The sequence below is a fragment of the Choloepus didactylus genome, chromosome 4 (genome assembly GCF_015220235.1).
Source record: "Choloepus didactylus isolate mChoDid1 chromosome 4, mChoDid1.pri, whole genome shotgun sequence".
Lineage (NCBI taxonomy): Eukaryota > Metazoa > Chordata > Mammalia > Pilosa > Megalonychidae > Choloepus > Choloepus didactylus.
The window spans coordinates 97,454,847-97,472,969 of record NC_051310.1 but is presented as its reverse complement, the minus strand read 5'-3'; the positions used below and the strand labels follow the sequence as shown (position 1 = coordinate 97,472,969).

Below are 18,123 nucleotides of genomic sequence, written 5' to 3'. Positions count from 1 at the left end.
TTGAGACATTTTGGAGAAAGCCATTTTGAAACCAGAACCTGGGAGCAGATGCCAGCCTCTTGCCTTCCCAGCTGGCAGACGTGTTCCGGATGCCATCAGCCTTTCCTCAGTGAAGGTATCCTCTTGTTGGTGCTTAGTTTGGACACTTTTATGGCCTTAGAACTGTAAATTTTTAACCTAATAAGTCCCCTTTATAAAAGTCAATCCATGTCTGGTATTTTGCTTAACAGCAGCTTTAGCAAACCAGAACAGATTTTGGTACCAGAGAGGTGGGGTGCTGCTGAGTTTGCAAATACCAAATATGTTGGAATGGCTTTTTTTAAAAAATGCAATTTTATTGAGATACATTCACATACCATACAATTATCCGAAGTGTACAGTTTGTTCACAGTATCATCATATAGTTTTGCATTCATCACCACTATCAATTTTTTGAAAATTTTCATTACTCCAAAAAATAAAAATAAAAAATAAGAATAAAAGTAAAATAAAAGTAAAAGAGAACATCCAAAACATCTCATACTCCTTTTCCCCTGCTATTATTCATTTACTATTTGTCTCCCTTTTTTCCACTTATCTGTCCATACACTGGATTAAGGGACTGTGAGCCACAAGGATTTCACAATCACACAGTCACACCGTACAAGCTATATAGTTATATAATTGTCTTCAAGCATCAAGGCTATTGGATTGCACTTCAACAGTTTCAGGTATTTCCTTCTAGCTATTCTAACAAACTAAAATCTAAAAAAGGTTATCCATACTTATATCCATAAGAGTAACCTCCTCAATGACCTCTTGACTCCATTTGAAACCTCTCAGGCACTGAAACTTAATTTTGTTTCATTTCTCTTCCCCCTTTTGGCCAGGAAGGCTTTCATAATCCCACGATGCCCGGTCCAGGCTCATCCCTGGGAATCATGTTTCATGTTTCCAGGGAAATTTACACCCCTGGGAGTCATGTCCCACATAGGGGGGAGAGCAGTGAGTACCTGCTCAGTCAGCTAAGAGAGAGACAGGCCACATTTGAGCAACAAAAGAGGTTCTCTGGGGGTGATTTTTAGGCGCAATTATAAACAGGCTTAGCCTTCCCTTTGCAGTAACCAAGCTTCATAAGGGCAAGCCCCAAGATCGAAGTCTTGGCCTACTACAATGGTAGTCCCCAGTGCTTGTAAGAATGTCACAAATTCCGCAGGTGCGGAAGTTTAATATTTCCACATGTTTCCCCAGGACAATCAAGGGGGCTTTGCAAATACTGTTTATTCCCTGCCCAAATTACTGTGGGATGTATCAGAGTTTCATGCTAACCTGTACTAACCAACCGGATCTCACTCCTTATTCAAGGTTCCAAGTTATTATGGTGTTTGAATAAACTGACCATACTAGTTAAATTATATAGCGTGCTACAGAAAATACAGCTTGTTCACCAAATAAACATTTTTTTTCCTTTGGTCTCACACAGAAGTTGAGGTTTTAAAACACAGTCAGTATCATCCTTTTCTCTTTAGTCAGGTTTACCTTAGTTCTAACCAAGTCCATTTCGTTCATATCTCTAATTGAAGTGTGATCTCTTTTTCAGCTTCTTTTATCATTTGCTGTATGAGGTAATACTAACATTCATAGCTGCCGAACTCTGGTTCTGAGTCTCAGGAGTCAAACAGGTACCTGAAGTTCCAGAACTGACCAGTTTATACACAAACAGCTCAGCATCTCAGAATTTAGAGATAACCATTATGACTCATGAATAGATGTGACTGCTGTAGAGCTTACATTCTAGGAACCTTTACAATAAGCCTTCCCCGATAACCTATGCTCTCAGATTCAATTCTCAGTGTTTGCACATTATAGTTAGTCCGTATTAGTGAGGCGTTATGTTTGTCTTTTCGATTCTGGCTTACTTCACTCAACATTCTGTCTTCAAGTTCCCTTCACCTAGTTGCATACCTCACAACTTGATTTCATCTTGCTACTGTTCAGTATTCCGTTGTATATATATCACACAGTTCAGCCTTCCATTTAGCGGTTGATGTACTCTTAGGCCACTTTTATCCATTGCAAATCGTGAATACTGCTGCCATAAACACCAGTGTGCAATGTCCACTCATATCCCTGCTCTCAGTTCTTCCAAGTATATACCCAGTAACAGGGTTGCGGGACCATATGGCAACCCCATAGTTAGCTTCCTGCCCTTGAGGTGGGCTGAGCCATTCTACTTCCCTACCAACAGGGAATAGGTACATCCTTTTCTCCACATTTTCTCCAATACTTGTATTTCTCTATTTATTTTGTAAACAGTTTTATTCACACACCATACAATCCATCCTAAGTCAACAATCAATGATTTCTGACATAATCATATAATTATGCATTCACCCCCACAATCTATATGAGGACTTTTCCATTTCTTCCACAAAGAAAGAGGAAAAGGAGAAAAAGAATAAAAAAAAAAAAAGATGAAATAAAAAATAACGATAAAATAAAATACAATGAAAAGGTCAGACAACACCACCATCAAGAATCCCATATTGCTCTTTTATATCCTCCTCCTATAGACATTTAGCTTTGGTATATTGCCTTTGTTATAATTAGCGGAAGCATATTACAATGTTACCATTAACTATAGACTCTCGCTTGCATTGATTGCATTTTCCCCCTATACTATCCAATTTTCAACACCTTGCAATTTTGACATTCATTTGTTCTCCCTCATTTAAAAACATTCTTGTATTTGTACACTTAATCACCATCACTGACCACTCTAGGTTTCGCAAAGTTATACATTCCTGGTCTTTATCTTCTATTTTTCCTTCTGGTGTCATACATGCCCCTAGCTTTCCTCTTTCAACTGTACTTACACTCATCTTTGTTCAGAGTACTTACAATATTGTGCTACCATCACACATTGTTATGCTATCCATTCCATTTCTGGATCTATACAATCAATTCTGTTGAACCTTCTGTACTCCTTTAGCATCAAATGCCTGATCTCTAACCTCTTTCTATCCCTTGATAACCTGTGTTCTCAACTCTCAAATTTTGCTCATCAATGTTAGTTCATATGAGTGAGACCATACAGTATCCATCCTTTTGTTTCTGGCTAATTTCACTCAATGTAATGTCTACTGTCAACCATCTTGTCTTTTGGATTTTATATATATATATCTATATATATATATAATATCATATTTTTTGTTTTCCTCTCTTTTTACCCTTCTGATAGTCTTCATTTATACACTCTTCTCCAAACCTCTCTCTCCAGTCTTTTCCTATCTGCCTGTAGTGCTCCCTTTAGTATTTCTTGTAGAGTAGGTATCTTGTTCACAAACTCTCTCAGTGTCTGTCTGAAAATATTTTAAACTCTCCCTCATTTTTGAAGGTCAGTTTCACCAGATATAAAATTGTTGGATGGCAGTTTTTCTCTTTCACTATCTTCTCATTTCCATGGTTTCTACTGAGAAATCCACTCATAGTCCTATCAAGCTTCCTTTGAATGTGATGGAACGCTTTTCTCTTGCTGCTTTCAAAATTCTCTCTTTGTCTTTGACATTTGATAATATGATTATTAAGTGTCTTGCTCTACTCAGATCTATTCTGTTCAGGATATGCTCTGCTTCTTGGATCTGTAATTTTATGACTTTCATAAGAGATGAGAAATTTTCAGTGATTATTTCCTCCATTATTCTTTCAGCCCTTTTCCCTTCTCTTCTCCTTCTGGGATGGAGACATGTATATTCATGTGCTTCATGTTGTCATTTAATTCCTTGAGAACCTGTTCATATTTTTCCATTCTTTTCCCTATCTGTTCTTTTGTGTGTAGGCTTTCAAATGTCTTGTCCTCCAGTTCATGAATCCTTTCTTCTGACTCTTCAGATCTGTTGTTGTATGTCTTCATTGTGTTTTTCATCTTTTCTATTGTGCCTTTTATTTCCATAATTTCTGACAATTGTTTTTTCAAGCTTTCAAGTTCTTCGTTATGTTCGCCCAATGTCTCCTTTATATCCTTCATCTCTTTTGCCATGTCTTCCCTCAAATCATTGATTTGATTTTAGACTTGGTTTAGCATATTTGTTTGAAGATCTTTAATTAGTTGTTTCAACTCCTATATCTCATTTGCAGCATTAGTTTGTTCCTTTGACAGGGCCATATCTTTGTTTTTCCTACTGTGATTCATAATTTTTTGTTATCCAGGCATCTGGTTTCCCTGATTACCCCAATCAGATTTTCCAAGACCAGACAGGTCCAGGTCTCAAGAAAGGTTATAATCAGTATCAGGTTTCCCTGAAGTTGAAGCCCAGCAGGTTGTCAGACTTTCCTGTGAGGCCTCTAGACTCTGTGCTTTTCCTACCCTGCTCAATAGGTGGCACTTGTCAGCTCACAGCTCCCCACCGGTGTAAAGAGCTGTGGTGCCTTTACTTCTTGGAGGACCCTGTCCCACCCAGGGGCTGAGGGTGTCAGAAACCAAGCTTAAGCTCTTTCTGATTTCCAACCCCACCCCGACCCTGGGGTCTGAGTTCTCAGGGAGGGCTGCCACTTGAGCTGCCCCCCACTTTTCTTAGGAAAGATAAGCCCTTTAGGGAGTTATCTCCTACACTTGAGTTTTTCTTTTCATTCTCTGACTATCTTAACTCCACCCTTACCTGGGTCAGTACTGATAACTGAAAATGCCTGAGGCTTTCTCTAATGAGCTACTTAAAATGAGAGAAAAAAAAGGAAAAAAGAAAGAAGTCCCCTCTTCAGAGCCAGTCTCCAGCCCCCTAGTTCACCAGACAAGAACCAGGGTTGGTACCTGGTTCTGTTTGCCCCTTTTCTTGGGACACAGCCCTTTTCCAGTATTCTGAGCTCAGCAGACTCTAAAAGCCTCTGTTTTTATTTATTTATGTATTTTTTTTCCATTAGCCCCACCTCCTCTCTGCCAGGAGAAAGCTCCGGGTTCTTTTCCTGCTTGTTCCAGGTTTATCTGTGCTCATAGCATGTATTTAGTAGTCCAAATTTGTTAACTAAAACTTCAGTTGGAGGTTGGTTGAGCTATGTTCCATTGCTCCCAGCATGGACTGCTTCTTTTTCCCACAGGGAAGCATTCTGCCTCACCTGCGGTGCTGGTGGGGAAGGGGCACCAGCTCTGCAGTTTGAGGAGCTTTGCTTACAGTTCTATACTGCGATGTCAACTGTTCCACCATTCCAGACTGGTGTACGATGTTGTCTGGTCACAGAGGTCCCCCTAATATTTTTTTTGAGATTATTTACTAGTTGTTTCTGGCTATTTGGTAGTTGTTCTAGGGGACTAACTAAATTCCACACCTCTCTATGCCACCATCTTGCCCTGCCCAACCTGGAATTGCTTTTTAAATGGATAAGGGGAGAATTCAGGAAGAATTGTGAGGAGCTTTATAGAAAAGGCCTAGATTGCTTGGAAGAGACTGTTGGTAGAAATATGGACTCTAAAGATTCTTCCTATGAGGGCTTAGGAATGATGTATGTGTTGTTGGAAATTGGAAGAAAGCAATCCCTCTCTTAAAGTGGCAGAGAATTTAGCAAAATTGAATCTTGGTGAGGACAGAAGACAGAATTGGAAAGCAACAAGCTGGGATACTTAGCTGAAGAGATCTCCAAACTAAATGTGAAAAATGCAGTCTGGCTTCTCCTCGCAGCTTATAGTAAAATGTGAGAGGAAAGTGGTAAGCTGAGAACTGAACTCTTGGGTTCTAAGAAACCAGAAATTGATGGTCTATAAAATTATCGGCTTCCAGAAAGTGAAACCCCAGAGGCTACAGCCCCACATGAAGATTTAAGGAAACCTGGATCCCACCAGCCATTTCAGTACAAGCCAGGATTGGAGATGGAGTTATCCAGAAAGGATCTGTGGAAAGTCCTTTTGTCTGACGGTTTTGACCCCTGTATGCTGCATGCCAAGCCAACAAAATTTTGTGAGCTTTGTATAAACAGAACCACTTCCAGTGTGGACTGGAGGGGACTGAGAAGGGACAAGTTGAGGGAAGGATGACTTGAAAGGCAGAACCATGGAAACCAAGATCTGGAGCCAAGAAATCTCAGGTCAGGAGAGAGGACCCACCCTTGCACATGGAAAGGGTGAATTTGCCCTGGAGGCAGAGGGCTGGCCTTCGCCTTGATGCCCAAGAAGAGTGCTGCCACCCAAGGCCTCAGAGAGGGGGGAGCACTTTCCCCAGAGATTGGGGAGAGCCTGGCCACCACCCCACTGTTTGGAGAGGGGAGAGCCTTTGCCTGGGAAATGCAGAGTCTTGGTGGCACCCCGCTGCTTGAGGAGGGTGGGGCTGAGAAGAAGGTGGTCTCCCCAGTGTGTGGATATGTTGGAACAGCCCTTAAGGAAATGACGGCATCATGGGAACAGAGTTATGCCAAAGTTACACTCAAAATGCCAATAGCCATACAGAGGCTGTGTACATAGCACTGTAGGAAGCAAGGGGACAGAAATGACCAGGTCCATCTGGTTGGCCAGAAAGGCTGCATGTGTGGGAGCAGTAAATCTAGTCAATCTGTATTTATTGACCACTAAATTACATGTTAGGTACAATGAGAGATAGCAGAACTACCTGGTAGTGTTAGCAGTCTGGGATGCCTGAATCTTGGCACTCACTACTTCTCCACTCCAGGATTCTGAGAAACAGAAAATACATCCAAAATATACCCAAGGATCATTGATTTTATTAATCTGTGCAAATACCCTTCACCTCCATGCAGGGCTCCCTGGTTAAATTAAATTGGAGAAAATTTAATATTTCCCTGATTCTGGAACATGAATGTTCAGGTATGCCTGCACAAGTGCTTTCAGCTGGACTGACGGAGCACAGAAGGGAGGGTGGAAGGCGGGGGTGGGGGACTGTGGGAGTGAAGGGTGAGGTCCCGCCCAGGTATTCTTAGTGTACGGAAACAAAATACAGAGAGCAACAGGATGTGATGGGCAAGGACAGTGACCTGTTTACACAGTGATCCTACTCCCTGGTGAACCTTAGCCCAATGAACATCAAAGTCTTGTCCTATGGGGAGGGGGGAATCAAGGAAAGGAGGGAGGGGCACAAATTTTCCAGATATATTTATTCCTTCCTTTAGAAGAGATACTGAAAGGAAGATCATGAGGTAGATGTTTGAGTATGTGTAAGAAAAATTATCTGAGACTGAATCAGCCCATCTGTGAGGATAAAAGCAAAACAGAGGGGCACAATTCCAAAGGAAAAACACATTAAGGCAGAGGATGCTCCTTACTGACCAGGAGGTGGCTCTGTAGAGAAAACATAGCTTGGTTGCTGGTCCATAAAGTCGAGTCCAGGAGGCAGTGTGAAAATCGGATATCAAAACCCCAAGTGCCCTCACTGTCCTCTTGTAGCTTCCTAAAGTCCACATGGTAAGGGAGGAGGCAAAGGATGTTTCCCAGTCCTGCCTGCCCCAATCTGTCAGTCCCACCTTTCCTACCCAAATCCTTAATCGGTTTTCTATTTGTATCTTCCTCATTCATTCAGTAAATATTTATCAGATGCCTACTATGTGTTGGTATTGAGCAAGGCACTAAGGAGACAAAAATAAATCCTCTACTAGTCAAGCCGTTTTCTTCACGGTCTCAGCTTCTTGTCTGCTCAATTCATCTCCCCCGGCCAATCCTTCAGCCTACATGTTTTCAGCTTTCTTCTCTCATTCAATTTCCATTTTAATGAAAACTACTTGGCACAGTGCCTTTGGCTCATACTTTAAGTTTAAAAGAGGGTTAGAAGAGGAAACAGATAGCTTTCTACAGAAAAAGTCCCTTTCTCCAGTGATAAGAGGGGCAAACACAAACAGCCCTCCTCTAGTAATTAGGTTAGACTAAAACATGCCATGGTAACAACCTAGAGTCTCAGTGGCTTAATACAACAAAAGTTTACTTTCTGCTTACATTACATGTCCAACGCAGGTCAACAGAGGGTCTGCTCCACATAGTAACTCAGGGTCCTAGGCTGACAGAGACTATGCTATCTTTCAGCTGTACCAGCTAGAACACAGTCTCCTCAGCAGTACAACCAGGTTAAGAGAGAAAGTAGAGAATTATAGATTGACTTTTCATTTTCTCAGCCCAGAAGTAACAATACCACTTATACTTACTTTTCATTGGTTAGAACTAATCACGTGACTCTGCCTAACAGATGAATATTTTGTGAATAGTACTCTCTCTGCTATCATTTCTTTACTGTGTACTCTCACTGTACCAATAAAGAAATTGTAATTACTTGTTTGTGACTCTGTCATGCTCCCTGAACTCTACTCCTCAGGGGTCAAGGTCACACCTTACTTCTTATCTTTGGTGCCTTGCACAGGGCCTGGCACATGGTAAGGCCCAGTGTTTGTGGAGTGAAAGAGCAAGGGCAGAAAGTAAAGGAAGGTGTAGGGAGAACCTAGAAGGATCAGTTCTGGAGGAGTGGTCCTACTGGAAAATGAAACATAGAGGGCCAAGAAAACAATCCTGTTAGTTTTAAAAGCAAAACCAAACTCAGTCAACACAGTGGGGTAGCCCCTGTGTAACAGAGCTCATTTTGGGTTATGAGACTTCTGGCAACTGCAATAAAACAGACTGCAATGTAGAAGGAAAGGAAAAAAGAACCCCAGAGGCACCATGTGGCTGCAGAAAAACCCCCTGATCCTAAAGCAGTTTCATGAGTAAACTAGGCATAGAAAGAAGAGTTGCACTTTTCAAAGTAAGATTTTGGGGCTAAGAAGGACTAAGGTGCTAATCCTGGGTTACCATGGAAAAAGTTTGTCTTATCCAACTGTTTTTCCTTTGTAGAAAAATAAAAGGGGTTAAACTTGCAGAATTGCTGCCTGTTTAGAAACACATCAGTTTTATAGGCCTTGGTTTGCAAAATAAGGGGTTCCACTAGATTCTAGATCTCTAAGGACACTTTAGCTGTAAGTAAGGTGACTATCCCTCCAGGTTTGTTCCTGATGTGCCTGGCTAATTTATTAATAGCATCTCTCACCATTCACTCTCAAAACTGTTTAAAGTTGCATGGTGAGTGCAAAGTCATCCTAATTATAAGTAACATTTACAATAACTGGCTGAAAAAAAGGTGACCTAGGATCCTAGGAAACAACAGAAAAACAAACATTTCCAATGACTGAAAACATCCGGCTTGGGGACTGGGCACCTAGAGAGGCCTGTTTCAGGACTAAGAGGTGGGGCACTCTGCTGGGAGGAAGCCCAGGCGTTTCAACCACTTCCTGAAGAACAGGGTCTGGGTAAAACAAAAAAGGGGTTGGGAGTGGGGTGGGCTCCTCACCCAGCCACTGCTGTCTTCCTGATCCTAGGAAGTCACTTAGAGGCAGCCGAGCATCAGTTTCCTTATCTGTAAAATGGGAAAAATGTTTATCTCCAAAGGCTGTTACTCTTATTTAATAGTGGCCACTATTATTCCATCCCGTGGACAAAAAAAATCAGGAGTTATGCAAGGGCAATTTATGGTATCAAGGCTAACAACTGTAACAGCTACTATTTAAGGGCCAAGTACTCAAGCAGTCAGGGCACAGTATCTGATTTAGAGATGAGAAAATGGATACCTGGAGAGAGAACTTGCACAAGGTCACAAACTCAAAAATGGATGGGGAAATACCCCATGAAGGCTGCGTCAAAACCCGGGCTCTAACTAACTACAGTATATTTATCTAAAGGGTGGAAGCCGCAAGCATCCAGTCCCACTTTTCGGACTCCATATCGTTGCTTTTTTTCATTACCCTCCACAGTCCCTCCGTGGATTGGGTCAAACACAACAAAGGGCTGGGGCAAAGCTTGGAAAACCAGTAGATGTCCGGCAAATCAAGATTACTAAGCCCCAGCAAATCACTGGGGGCTGAGTACCGACCGTACCCCTCCCTTCTCTCCAGGAAACAGGTCGCCTTTTGGACTTGATCACTTTGGTGGGGGGGGAGGAAGAATGGAGCCCCCTGTTCTGGCTAAGCGCTTACGTAAGGCCAACTGGCGGCTGCGCCCCGATCTCCCATGGGTGTGCACAGAGCCCCTGGCCCGGGACAGAATTCTCCACCTCTCCGTGGCCCAAGCCTCTCGGCCGAGGACCGCCAGGGAAGGCCGGGACCACCCGCCCCGCGCCAGTAAGGTCGCGGCCCGAGGCGCCCGCGTTGGGCGGCAGCGTCCTACTGCAGCCACCCAGCTTCCCGGGGGAGGAGCAGCGCATCGCGCAAGCATCCGGGAGCGGCGGAGGGGGCGGGAGGAAGGGCGAGAGGAGGAAGCGGGATTTAAACGAAAGGCGGTGACGCCACACAAAAGATTTCTATAGGCTCTTGGGAGGTTACGGCCGAGGCGGCAGCGGTGAGCCCGGGGGCGAGGCGCGGACGGGAAGAGGAAAAGCCTCCAGCAGCACCGGCGGGCGGGCGGCAGCGCACCCACTGCTGCGATCCGAGGTGAAGCCGCGCGGGGAGAGGAAGCGGGTGTTTTCCCCTCTTCGTTTCGGCCCCCGCCCTTCCTTTCAGTTTCTCCCCACTCGCTCGGAAGTTGGTGGTTGATAAAATGGCAGGAGCAGGAGCCCGGGCGGGTTGCCGCAGCGCCACGGGGACCCTCTGAGTTGGCTTGGTCGCCGGGGAGACGCGCGCAGGGGCGTCCGATGCACTGGGCTCGGGGCCTTGGGAGAGCTCAGCTGCTGCTGGCCCGAGACGAGGAGGCGAAGGGGATAGACTTGCGCCGACAGCAAGCGGCCGGCCGCGGGGCGCGCGGTCCGGGAGGGCGTGCCGCTTCGGCTCCGGGCCGCGCTCTGTGAGCCGGCGAGGCGGGAAGGGACCACTGCGGCGCCCAGCGCGTCCAAGTGTGGCGGGCGAGCAAGCGAGCAAGCGAGCAAGCAAGCAAGCGGGGCAGCCGCTGTGCGTAATCAGTGCAGGCTACCGCCCGACTCTGACTCCGCGCGGCCGCGCCAGCGCCGGCCACACCCTCGGCCCTGCAGCCGCCGCCGCCGCTTCCTTTGAGCGGGAGGCAGGAGATGCACCCGGGGCGGCTGCGCGTCCCAAAGCTCCAGCTCCGGCCGCCGTCGCGGGGAAGTGCCGCCTCGCGGGGTCACGGCGCCTGAAGCCCACGTGCGCCGCAGAGCCGGAGGTGGCTTTGAACGAGGCAGCTGACAGCAGAGCGCGCCTGAGCCGCCGCCCGCGCTCCTCCCCGAGGAAAGGATTTTGATTTCAAAGAAAGGAAGGAAGGAAGGACAACTCCCAGCTTCCCCGTCCCGCCCTCTCCGCTCCGGCAGCCGGGCCAGGCCATGCCCAGGAAGGAGGCGGCGGCGGCGGCTCAGCAGAAGGGACTTTCCTGGCAGCCCCGCGGAGAGGAGCGCGGACTGTGAGTTTGCTCTGACCCGGTTCATGGTTCCTGCAAGCCCTCTAGGAGGCCGAACACCGCAGCCTCTCCCCGCGACCCGAAGAGCCTCCTGCTTTTTCTGGCCCTTGGGCGCGCCCCGCGCAGCCCGGGCTCCAGTCGCCGCAGCCCAGTGCCCTCTGCTCGCGGCGGTGGATGGCATGATGGTGCGGGGAAGGCACCGCGGCCTTGGCCAGCTCAGTCACGACGGCCGCGGGGGCGGCGGCAGTGGCGGCGGTAGTGGACTCCCCAGCGGCATGCCAGTGCCCCCCGGGCGCGATGGCTAGCGGCAGCGCTGGGAAGCCCACCGGCGAGGCGGCTTCTCCGGCTCTTGCCAGCGCCGTCGGCGGGGCCTGCTCGCAGCCGCGGAAGAGGTTGGTGTCAGTGTGCGACCACTGCAAGGGCAAGATGCAGCTGGTGGCCGACCTGCTGCTGCTGTCTAGCGAGGCACGACCCGTGCTCTTCGAGGGTCCTACCTCTTGTGCAGGCGCCGAGTCCTTCGAGCAGTGCCGGGACACCATCATCGCGCGCACCAAGGGGCTCTCCATCCTAACTCACGATGTGCAGAGCCAGCTCAACATGGGCAGATTTGGGGAGGCGGGGGACAGCCTGATGGAGCTGGGCGACCTGGTGGTATCGTTGACCGAATGCTCTGCTCATGCGGCCTACCTGGCAGCGGTGGCCACGCCGGGCGCGCAGCCTGCACAGCCAGGCCTGGTGGACCGCTACCGTGTGACACGCTGCCGCCACGAGGTGGAACAGGGCTGTGCGCTGTTGCGCGCCACGCCGCTGGCTGACATGACGCCTCAGCTGCTGCTGGAGGTGTCGCAGGGCCTGTCACGCAATCTCAAGTTCCTGACTGACGCGTGCGCCTTGGCCAGCGACAAGTCGCGGGACCGCTTTTCACGTGAGCAGTTCAAGCTTGGCGTCAAATGCATGAGCACGAGCGCGTCGGCGCTTCTGGCCTGCGTACGCGAGGTGAAGGCGGCTCCCAGCGAGCTGGCACGGAGCCGCTGTGCGCTCTTCAGTGGGCCCCTGGTGCAGGCCGTGAGCGCCCTCGTGGGCTTTGCCACCGAGCCGCAGTTCCTGGGTCGCGCGGCGACCGTGAGCGCCGAGGGCAAGGCGGTGCAGACCGCCATCTTGGGAGGTGCCATGAGCGTGGTGTCGGCCTGCGTGCTTCTGACCCAGTGCCTCAGGGATCTGGCGCAGCACCCTGACGGGGGCGCCAAGATGTCGGACCACAGGGAGAGGCTGAGGAACTCGGCCTGCGCCGTGTCTGAAGGCTGCACCCTGCTATCTCAGGCTTTAAGGGAGAGGTCTTCACCCAGGACTTTACCGCCAGTGAATTCCAATTCTGTGAATTAGCACCCCCCTTCCCCATATCCTTTCTTCCTTTCCCAGACTAAAGGAAGATCCTTATTGTCCGTCCCTCTCCATTTATACCAAAGAAATCATAGGTGAAGCCCCTTTCCCCCATGTTAAATGCTCGAGAAGAATCTTCCAAGAGGCAGGGCCAAGCACACAATTTACACAGGCATCGGGAGGGCCCAGGTGCCAACCAGCCCATACACAGTAGGGACTGGGAGATGGGAGATGTGTAATTGTGCTGGGTTCAGAATTATACATCCCCACCCCCACCTCAGTCCGTCTTCCGGAATTTCCCAATCAAAGCTCATTAATTGGGCAGGAAGGAGGTCATGGTTCATTTCTTTATTGGTCTGTTTTTTTTTTCCTTAATTAAAAAGGTTACCTCAGTTTTCACTCCTTAGACATGGATGTAGCTACCTTTTTTTTTTTTATGTCTTTATTTTTTTAAGCAATTGTGTTGGATTTAGGAGTATAGTTGGTGTGGAAAGAGTATGACGTTGCCATGTGATTTGCAAATGGGGGGAAGCTACTGTGAGTGTGTGTTTTATTTTTAATTTACACTATAAAGAGTGATTTTTTTTTTCCCCAATGTCAAGTTTTTACCTTGCATGTACTGGAGTATTTATTTCATCTATTAAAATGTTATGTTTCTCAGATGGCTTTTTGCAATTATTGTTGATTCTCAATAATTGTAATTTTGCATGCTGCATGGCATCTATGGAAGGGCACTTGTCTGCTTTAGTAGCAGTGAGATGAGTCCCATTTTTCAACCCTTTCTGCAAGATTTACTCCTTTGAGCAGTGTGGAACAGCAGAAGAGAGGTCTGTGTGTAACATCCTTGTAAAGGCAGGTGACACAATTGTGTTTGGATTATGTATGGTGCTGGGACCAGGGCTGGTAGTGAGGTTTTGTATTGCATCTAGTTTTAGTGGAGAACAATTTAGTTCCCTTTGTCTCCGCTCATCTTCCTATCAATGAACAGTGGTTTTAGGCTGACTGAAGTCTGATTTGCATTCTGCCTGTCTTCAGATTAAGGCTCTTCCTAATCCTTTGTGACATACCCGCCTTCCCAGGCCAGAGGATCTGTGTATGGAACTGTGGAAGTAGTGTACATCGAATGATAGTATTTAGCATCTTTTATATGGATGAGCCTTTTCATACAAGATCCAATTACTCATGGTTTTAGAGAAAAGTTTAGAGGGTTCTAGGCTGTTTAATAGCGGGAGAGGTAGTCTGGAAAGTGTGTTAAGAACTCTAAAGCAGCAGCATATTTGCAGGCAAAGGGGTTATTTTTTGTGACCTTGAGTTAAGATATTCTCCGGTTGATTGAATGTTGAAAGAATACTTTGTTAATTGAAATTTGGAGTTATTGTAGGGCAGTTTGGTCTTTATGCAGATTTTAAGAATTTCAAAGGAGTGTATAGTTTTGCTGAGCCTAGCTTAGCTTTGAACATTTTCCCACTGAAAGCACAACACATTTATTTTAGAGTGACTTTACAGTACTTACACTTGGAGGGCCATGTATAAAAATAAATACAAGTTTTAATTTTATTCTTTACATTTTTCTTGGTTGTGCTTAAACCTTTGCAGTTCCCACAGATCTGAAAAGAAACAGAATTTTCACTGTAATATTGTAGAGAGATAGAAAAGCCTCACTTAAATGAAGAGCTGTATTTTTACAGGCACATCACATTCAATATGTAAAATGTTTTTAAACCTTTGATGGGTTTTGAACCTGTTTAACTGCTCTGAATTTGAAATGTCAAGGAATCTAATAAGCGGTATTAGAGGTAATGCCCATACACTTAAAAACACAACCTGGGGAGCAGCTATTTTTCTCTCATATCCTGATAGATTTAAGATTTCTGAAGTCTTTAAAAGATAAAATTGACCATAAGAATGTTTCTCTTCTCCTGTCCCTCTTTAAAGTCTGAATCAGGTTCAGGAACTTTTGGGGGGTGGGGGTGAAGGAGGCGGGAAACCTAACCCATGTACCCAGGAACACCCCTGCATGCACGTAGGAATTTTTACCTGTTTTATTTTTATTTATATACACAGGTAATGATGCCATTTACAGTTACATGGATCATTTAGACTATGTAAATCTCAAATAGTAAAATGGAAAGAACAAAGTAAAATCAAATTAGGGCCAGAAATCTGTAAATGTGGTATTTGATTAAGAAAAAAAGAATTGCCAATTTTTCCTTGGACTCAGTTCCTTACTGAAGCAATTTCTAGGATAATTCAAGCCAAAAAATTCACTTTTTCTGTCTACTTGGATTAAGTTAACTAGCTAGTTACTTAAAGATACTTTGAAGATTAATTTAAAATTCTTTTGCTCTTAGCTAAATGGTAGTGATTCTCAGCGTTTCTGTGTACGAGAGGTTTTGACTTGTGATATCCAAAACCTCTATTCTCTGAAACTTTTAAACTTTGGGAAATGTGATGTTTTAATCTCTTCTCTTTTTTTTCAGTCCCTAAGATAAAGATTAGGATTTTTCTTCCAACAGTTGGCTTGAAATGAATGCTGCTTGTATTTTTTTCAGCAGGTTCCAGAAAACCAGAGTGAGGGGTGCACATTATTTCTGTCCTCATTTGCTTGGCTAGGCAAGGGATTTGGGCACTGGTGCGTGAACGTTTCTTCAAATGAACCAGGTTGCTAAACTTGGTTTTTTTTAAATGGACCCTGATTTTTAAAAAGGAGCATCTCAGACCTATTTTATTGGATTTAATAAGGTCAGCAGAGACACTGATTCCAGGAATAAAATCAGGGTGGCCTGATTTTATTTTTTTTAAATTAATCCACTCTGGAGTTAATTTAAGACATCAATCCTTGGGCTCTTCTAATTTCTGAGGTCAAGTTTTCTTATACAGGCTTTATGTGTAGTCTCCCAACCAGGGGTTTGCTGAGAAATGTTTTCCTTCAAATGGTTAAGAGAGGAAGAAATCATTATGGCTAAGTTCTTGGAATAAAAGCCACTATTTATGACAGTAAACCTAAGCAACTGGGACAAAACAGGCTCTCAAACACAAAACCTAACTAGAAAAAGGCGTGGTTCCATCTTTTCTTGCCTGTTCTCCATTATTCATTCTGGATTGACGTTAGAAGCTTTAGAAATGAAAAAATAAATATATATATGTGTGTGAAAGTGTATATATATACATGAACTAAATATATATTCTCCCCCTCAATCCATATCCTCATTTCCACCCCATTCTTTAGTTCAAAAATTATCTAAAGAGTTTTATAATTCTGGAGGCATCAGTTACATCTGATTGGTTATTTCATAAGCACTTTTTTTTTTTTTTTTAAGTATTTGGCAGTTTGAAACAGCTTATTTTAACAGAAACACCTGTTTTTCAGGTTGACTGTGACTATGGTAACTTGTAGATCAGGCAGAGAATTTGAAACATGATTGCCAGAGTCACTTCTAAGCCGGGGCTCAGAAAATGTGAAAGGACTTACAGAAGAAAAGCCTGAGGCCTTAGTGGTACTTTCACCCTGGCTGCCCTCTCTCTGGTTTTTACCAATGAAAGAGCCCTTAAGAAGAACATCTTTGGATTTCCAACGTAGGCAGATATTTGCATTCCCTCCAAGCAAATTCTTGTCTTGATTTTAAAAAGTATCTATTTTTGTATGTGTGAAATGGATTGGGGTTTTTGTTTGTTTGTTTTACCTAAGTAAGGTTTTTCAATAGGGTAGTTTGGATAAGTGAATTGTCTGCTTTCATTTCAGTGATAGAAGGCACTCAAAGATTTAACTGTCCAGATAGTATAAGGAAAGATGCAATATTGGTGTCTATAATTGGGATGTATTTCATTTAACTGTAAGCCTGTTAAGCTCAGGAGCTATATTGCCTGGCATGTGCCTGTTTTTTGAAATGAGTCTGTGTATAATATGCTCATAGCAAGTACACCTAAGCAAGGAGTAAAATTGTTCCTGGTAATGAAATTTATGATGGTCATTCATTCAGCAAATATTTCTTGGGGGCTCACTGTGTGCCAGGCTCTGTGCTGGGCACTGGGGACCCGCTGTGAGGCATGGTTCCTTCCTGTACAGGGGCTGCTACCCAGACTCAGTGTTGCTCCATGCGTGCTCCCCCGACCGCAGCATCAGCAGCATCTGGAAGCTGGTTAGAAATCAGATTCCCATTGCCTACCCCAGACCTATGTGATCCCCAACTCTGGGGGTGGAATGATTAGGGTTTTAATCAGGCCCTCCCGGGAAGTTCTGATGCACACCCAAGCTGGAGAACCACTGGTCTGATGAGCCTCCTGGTTCTTTTTTTTTTTTTTTTTTTTTTTATTTATTTATTTATTTCCTCACAATCCAGGGAGTCCACAGTGCTTCTGTATTAGCAGGTTGCAGCATTTCTGCAAGTTGCTTGTTTACTCATTTTTTTCTCCTGTATATTGGAGTCCTTTTTTTTTCAGATAGAGAAGATAGTTTAATAATCTTTTCTGCCAGTTTGGAATGTTTGAGAATCCAAGTTTTTCTTTCAGGTTGTGTGTGTGTGTGTGAACATGCATGTTTGTGTTTACAAGTACAGAGTTTTCTCCCACTTCCTTCCAGCTTTGGAGAAGAGCTGAAGTCATTTAATAGTAAACTATCTGTGCTTTTGCATGTTGTGGACTCTTGCCCTGGAAAACTGGAAATAGCGGACAACCTAGTTAAAAGTCAACCCTTTAGCTCTTTGGCTGCCCGAGAAAGAGCACTTTGCTATTTTAGTTTGTAAAGTTCTGTATTCACCAGCAATTCAAGCACACAGACTTATTCCAAAACCCACTTGAAGGATAACCAGAAGCTGCAATGCAATATAATGTTCTCAGGAAATTTGCTCTTTAAGGTCAGCCATGCACCAAGAATTAGGATGATCTTTTTATAGCCTCACCACTCGGAGTGGTTTCAGGAGGTGGCTTTGGCATCACCTTGGAACTTAGGAGATGTGGAGAATCAGCCCAGATTTGCCCAATCAGAATCTGCTTTCTGGCAAGATCTGCAGATGATTTATCTCTGTTTTAGGAGATAGATGTGGTGACCATAACTGAATCACGTCTTTATTCTTTACTGTGGGAATTTAGGCATTTATTATGTTTATTTATATCTTTAGTTCATAAAGCACTTTCACGTATATTGTATTATTGGGTCTTTAGAGCAATCTGATGAGGTAGACAGGTAGTACTCATTGCAAATGTCACCTAAACATTTATGCTTCTGTTTTCCTATTGTAAAAATTAAATCAACAGATATTCTTAATGAATCCCTATGAAGCATGAGGCCTTATGATGAGCTCTTTCATAAAGTCATCAAAGGTAATATCCAAAAAACTTTTTGTTACGGTAAGATTCCCCCTGATAATCTTGCCTCTGCTTCCAGTAATATGACAGGGCAGTCTATTATAACATCC

General features: G+C 44.8%; 2 protein-coding genes across 4 annotated transcripts in view; both read left to right on the top strand.

Moving 5' to 3' along the window:
• CFAP161 (cilia and flagella associated protein 161) overlaps window positions 1-18,123 on the top strand; it is a 134,188-nt gene that overhangs the window by 6,038 nt on the left and 110,027 nt on the right. The gene's annotated exons all lie outside the window — the stretch shown is intronic.
• On the top strand, window positions 10,285-13,371 carry TLNRD1 (talin rod domain containing 1). Its single transcript, XM_037833213.1, has one exon. The coding sequence runs from the start codon at window positions 11,627-11,629 to the stop codon at window positions 12,710-12,712; it is 1,086 nt and encodes a 361-aa protein (XP_037689141.1). The 5' UTR covers window positions 10,285-11,626; the 3' UTR covers window positions 12,713-13,371.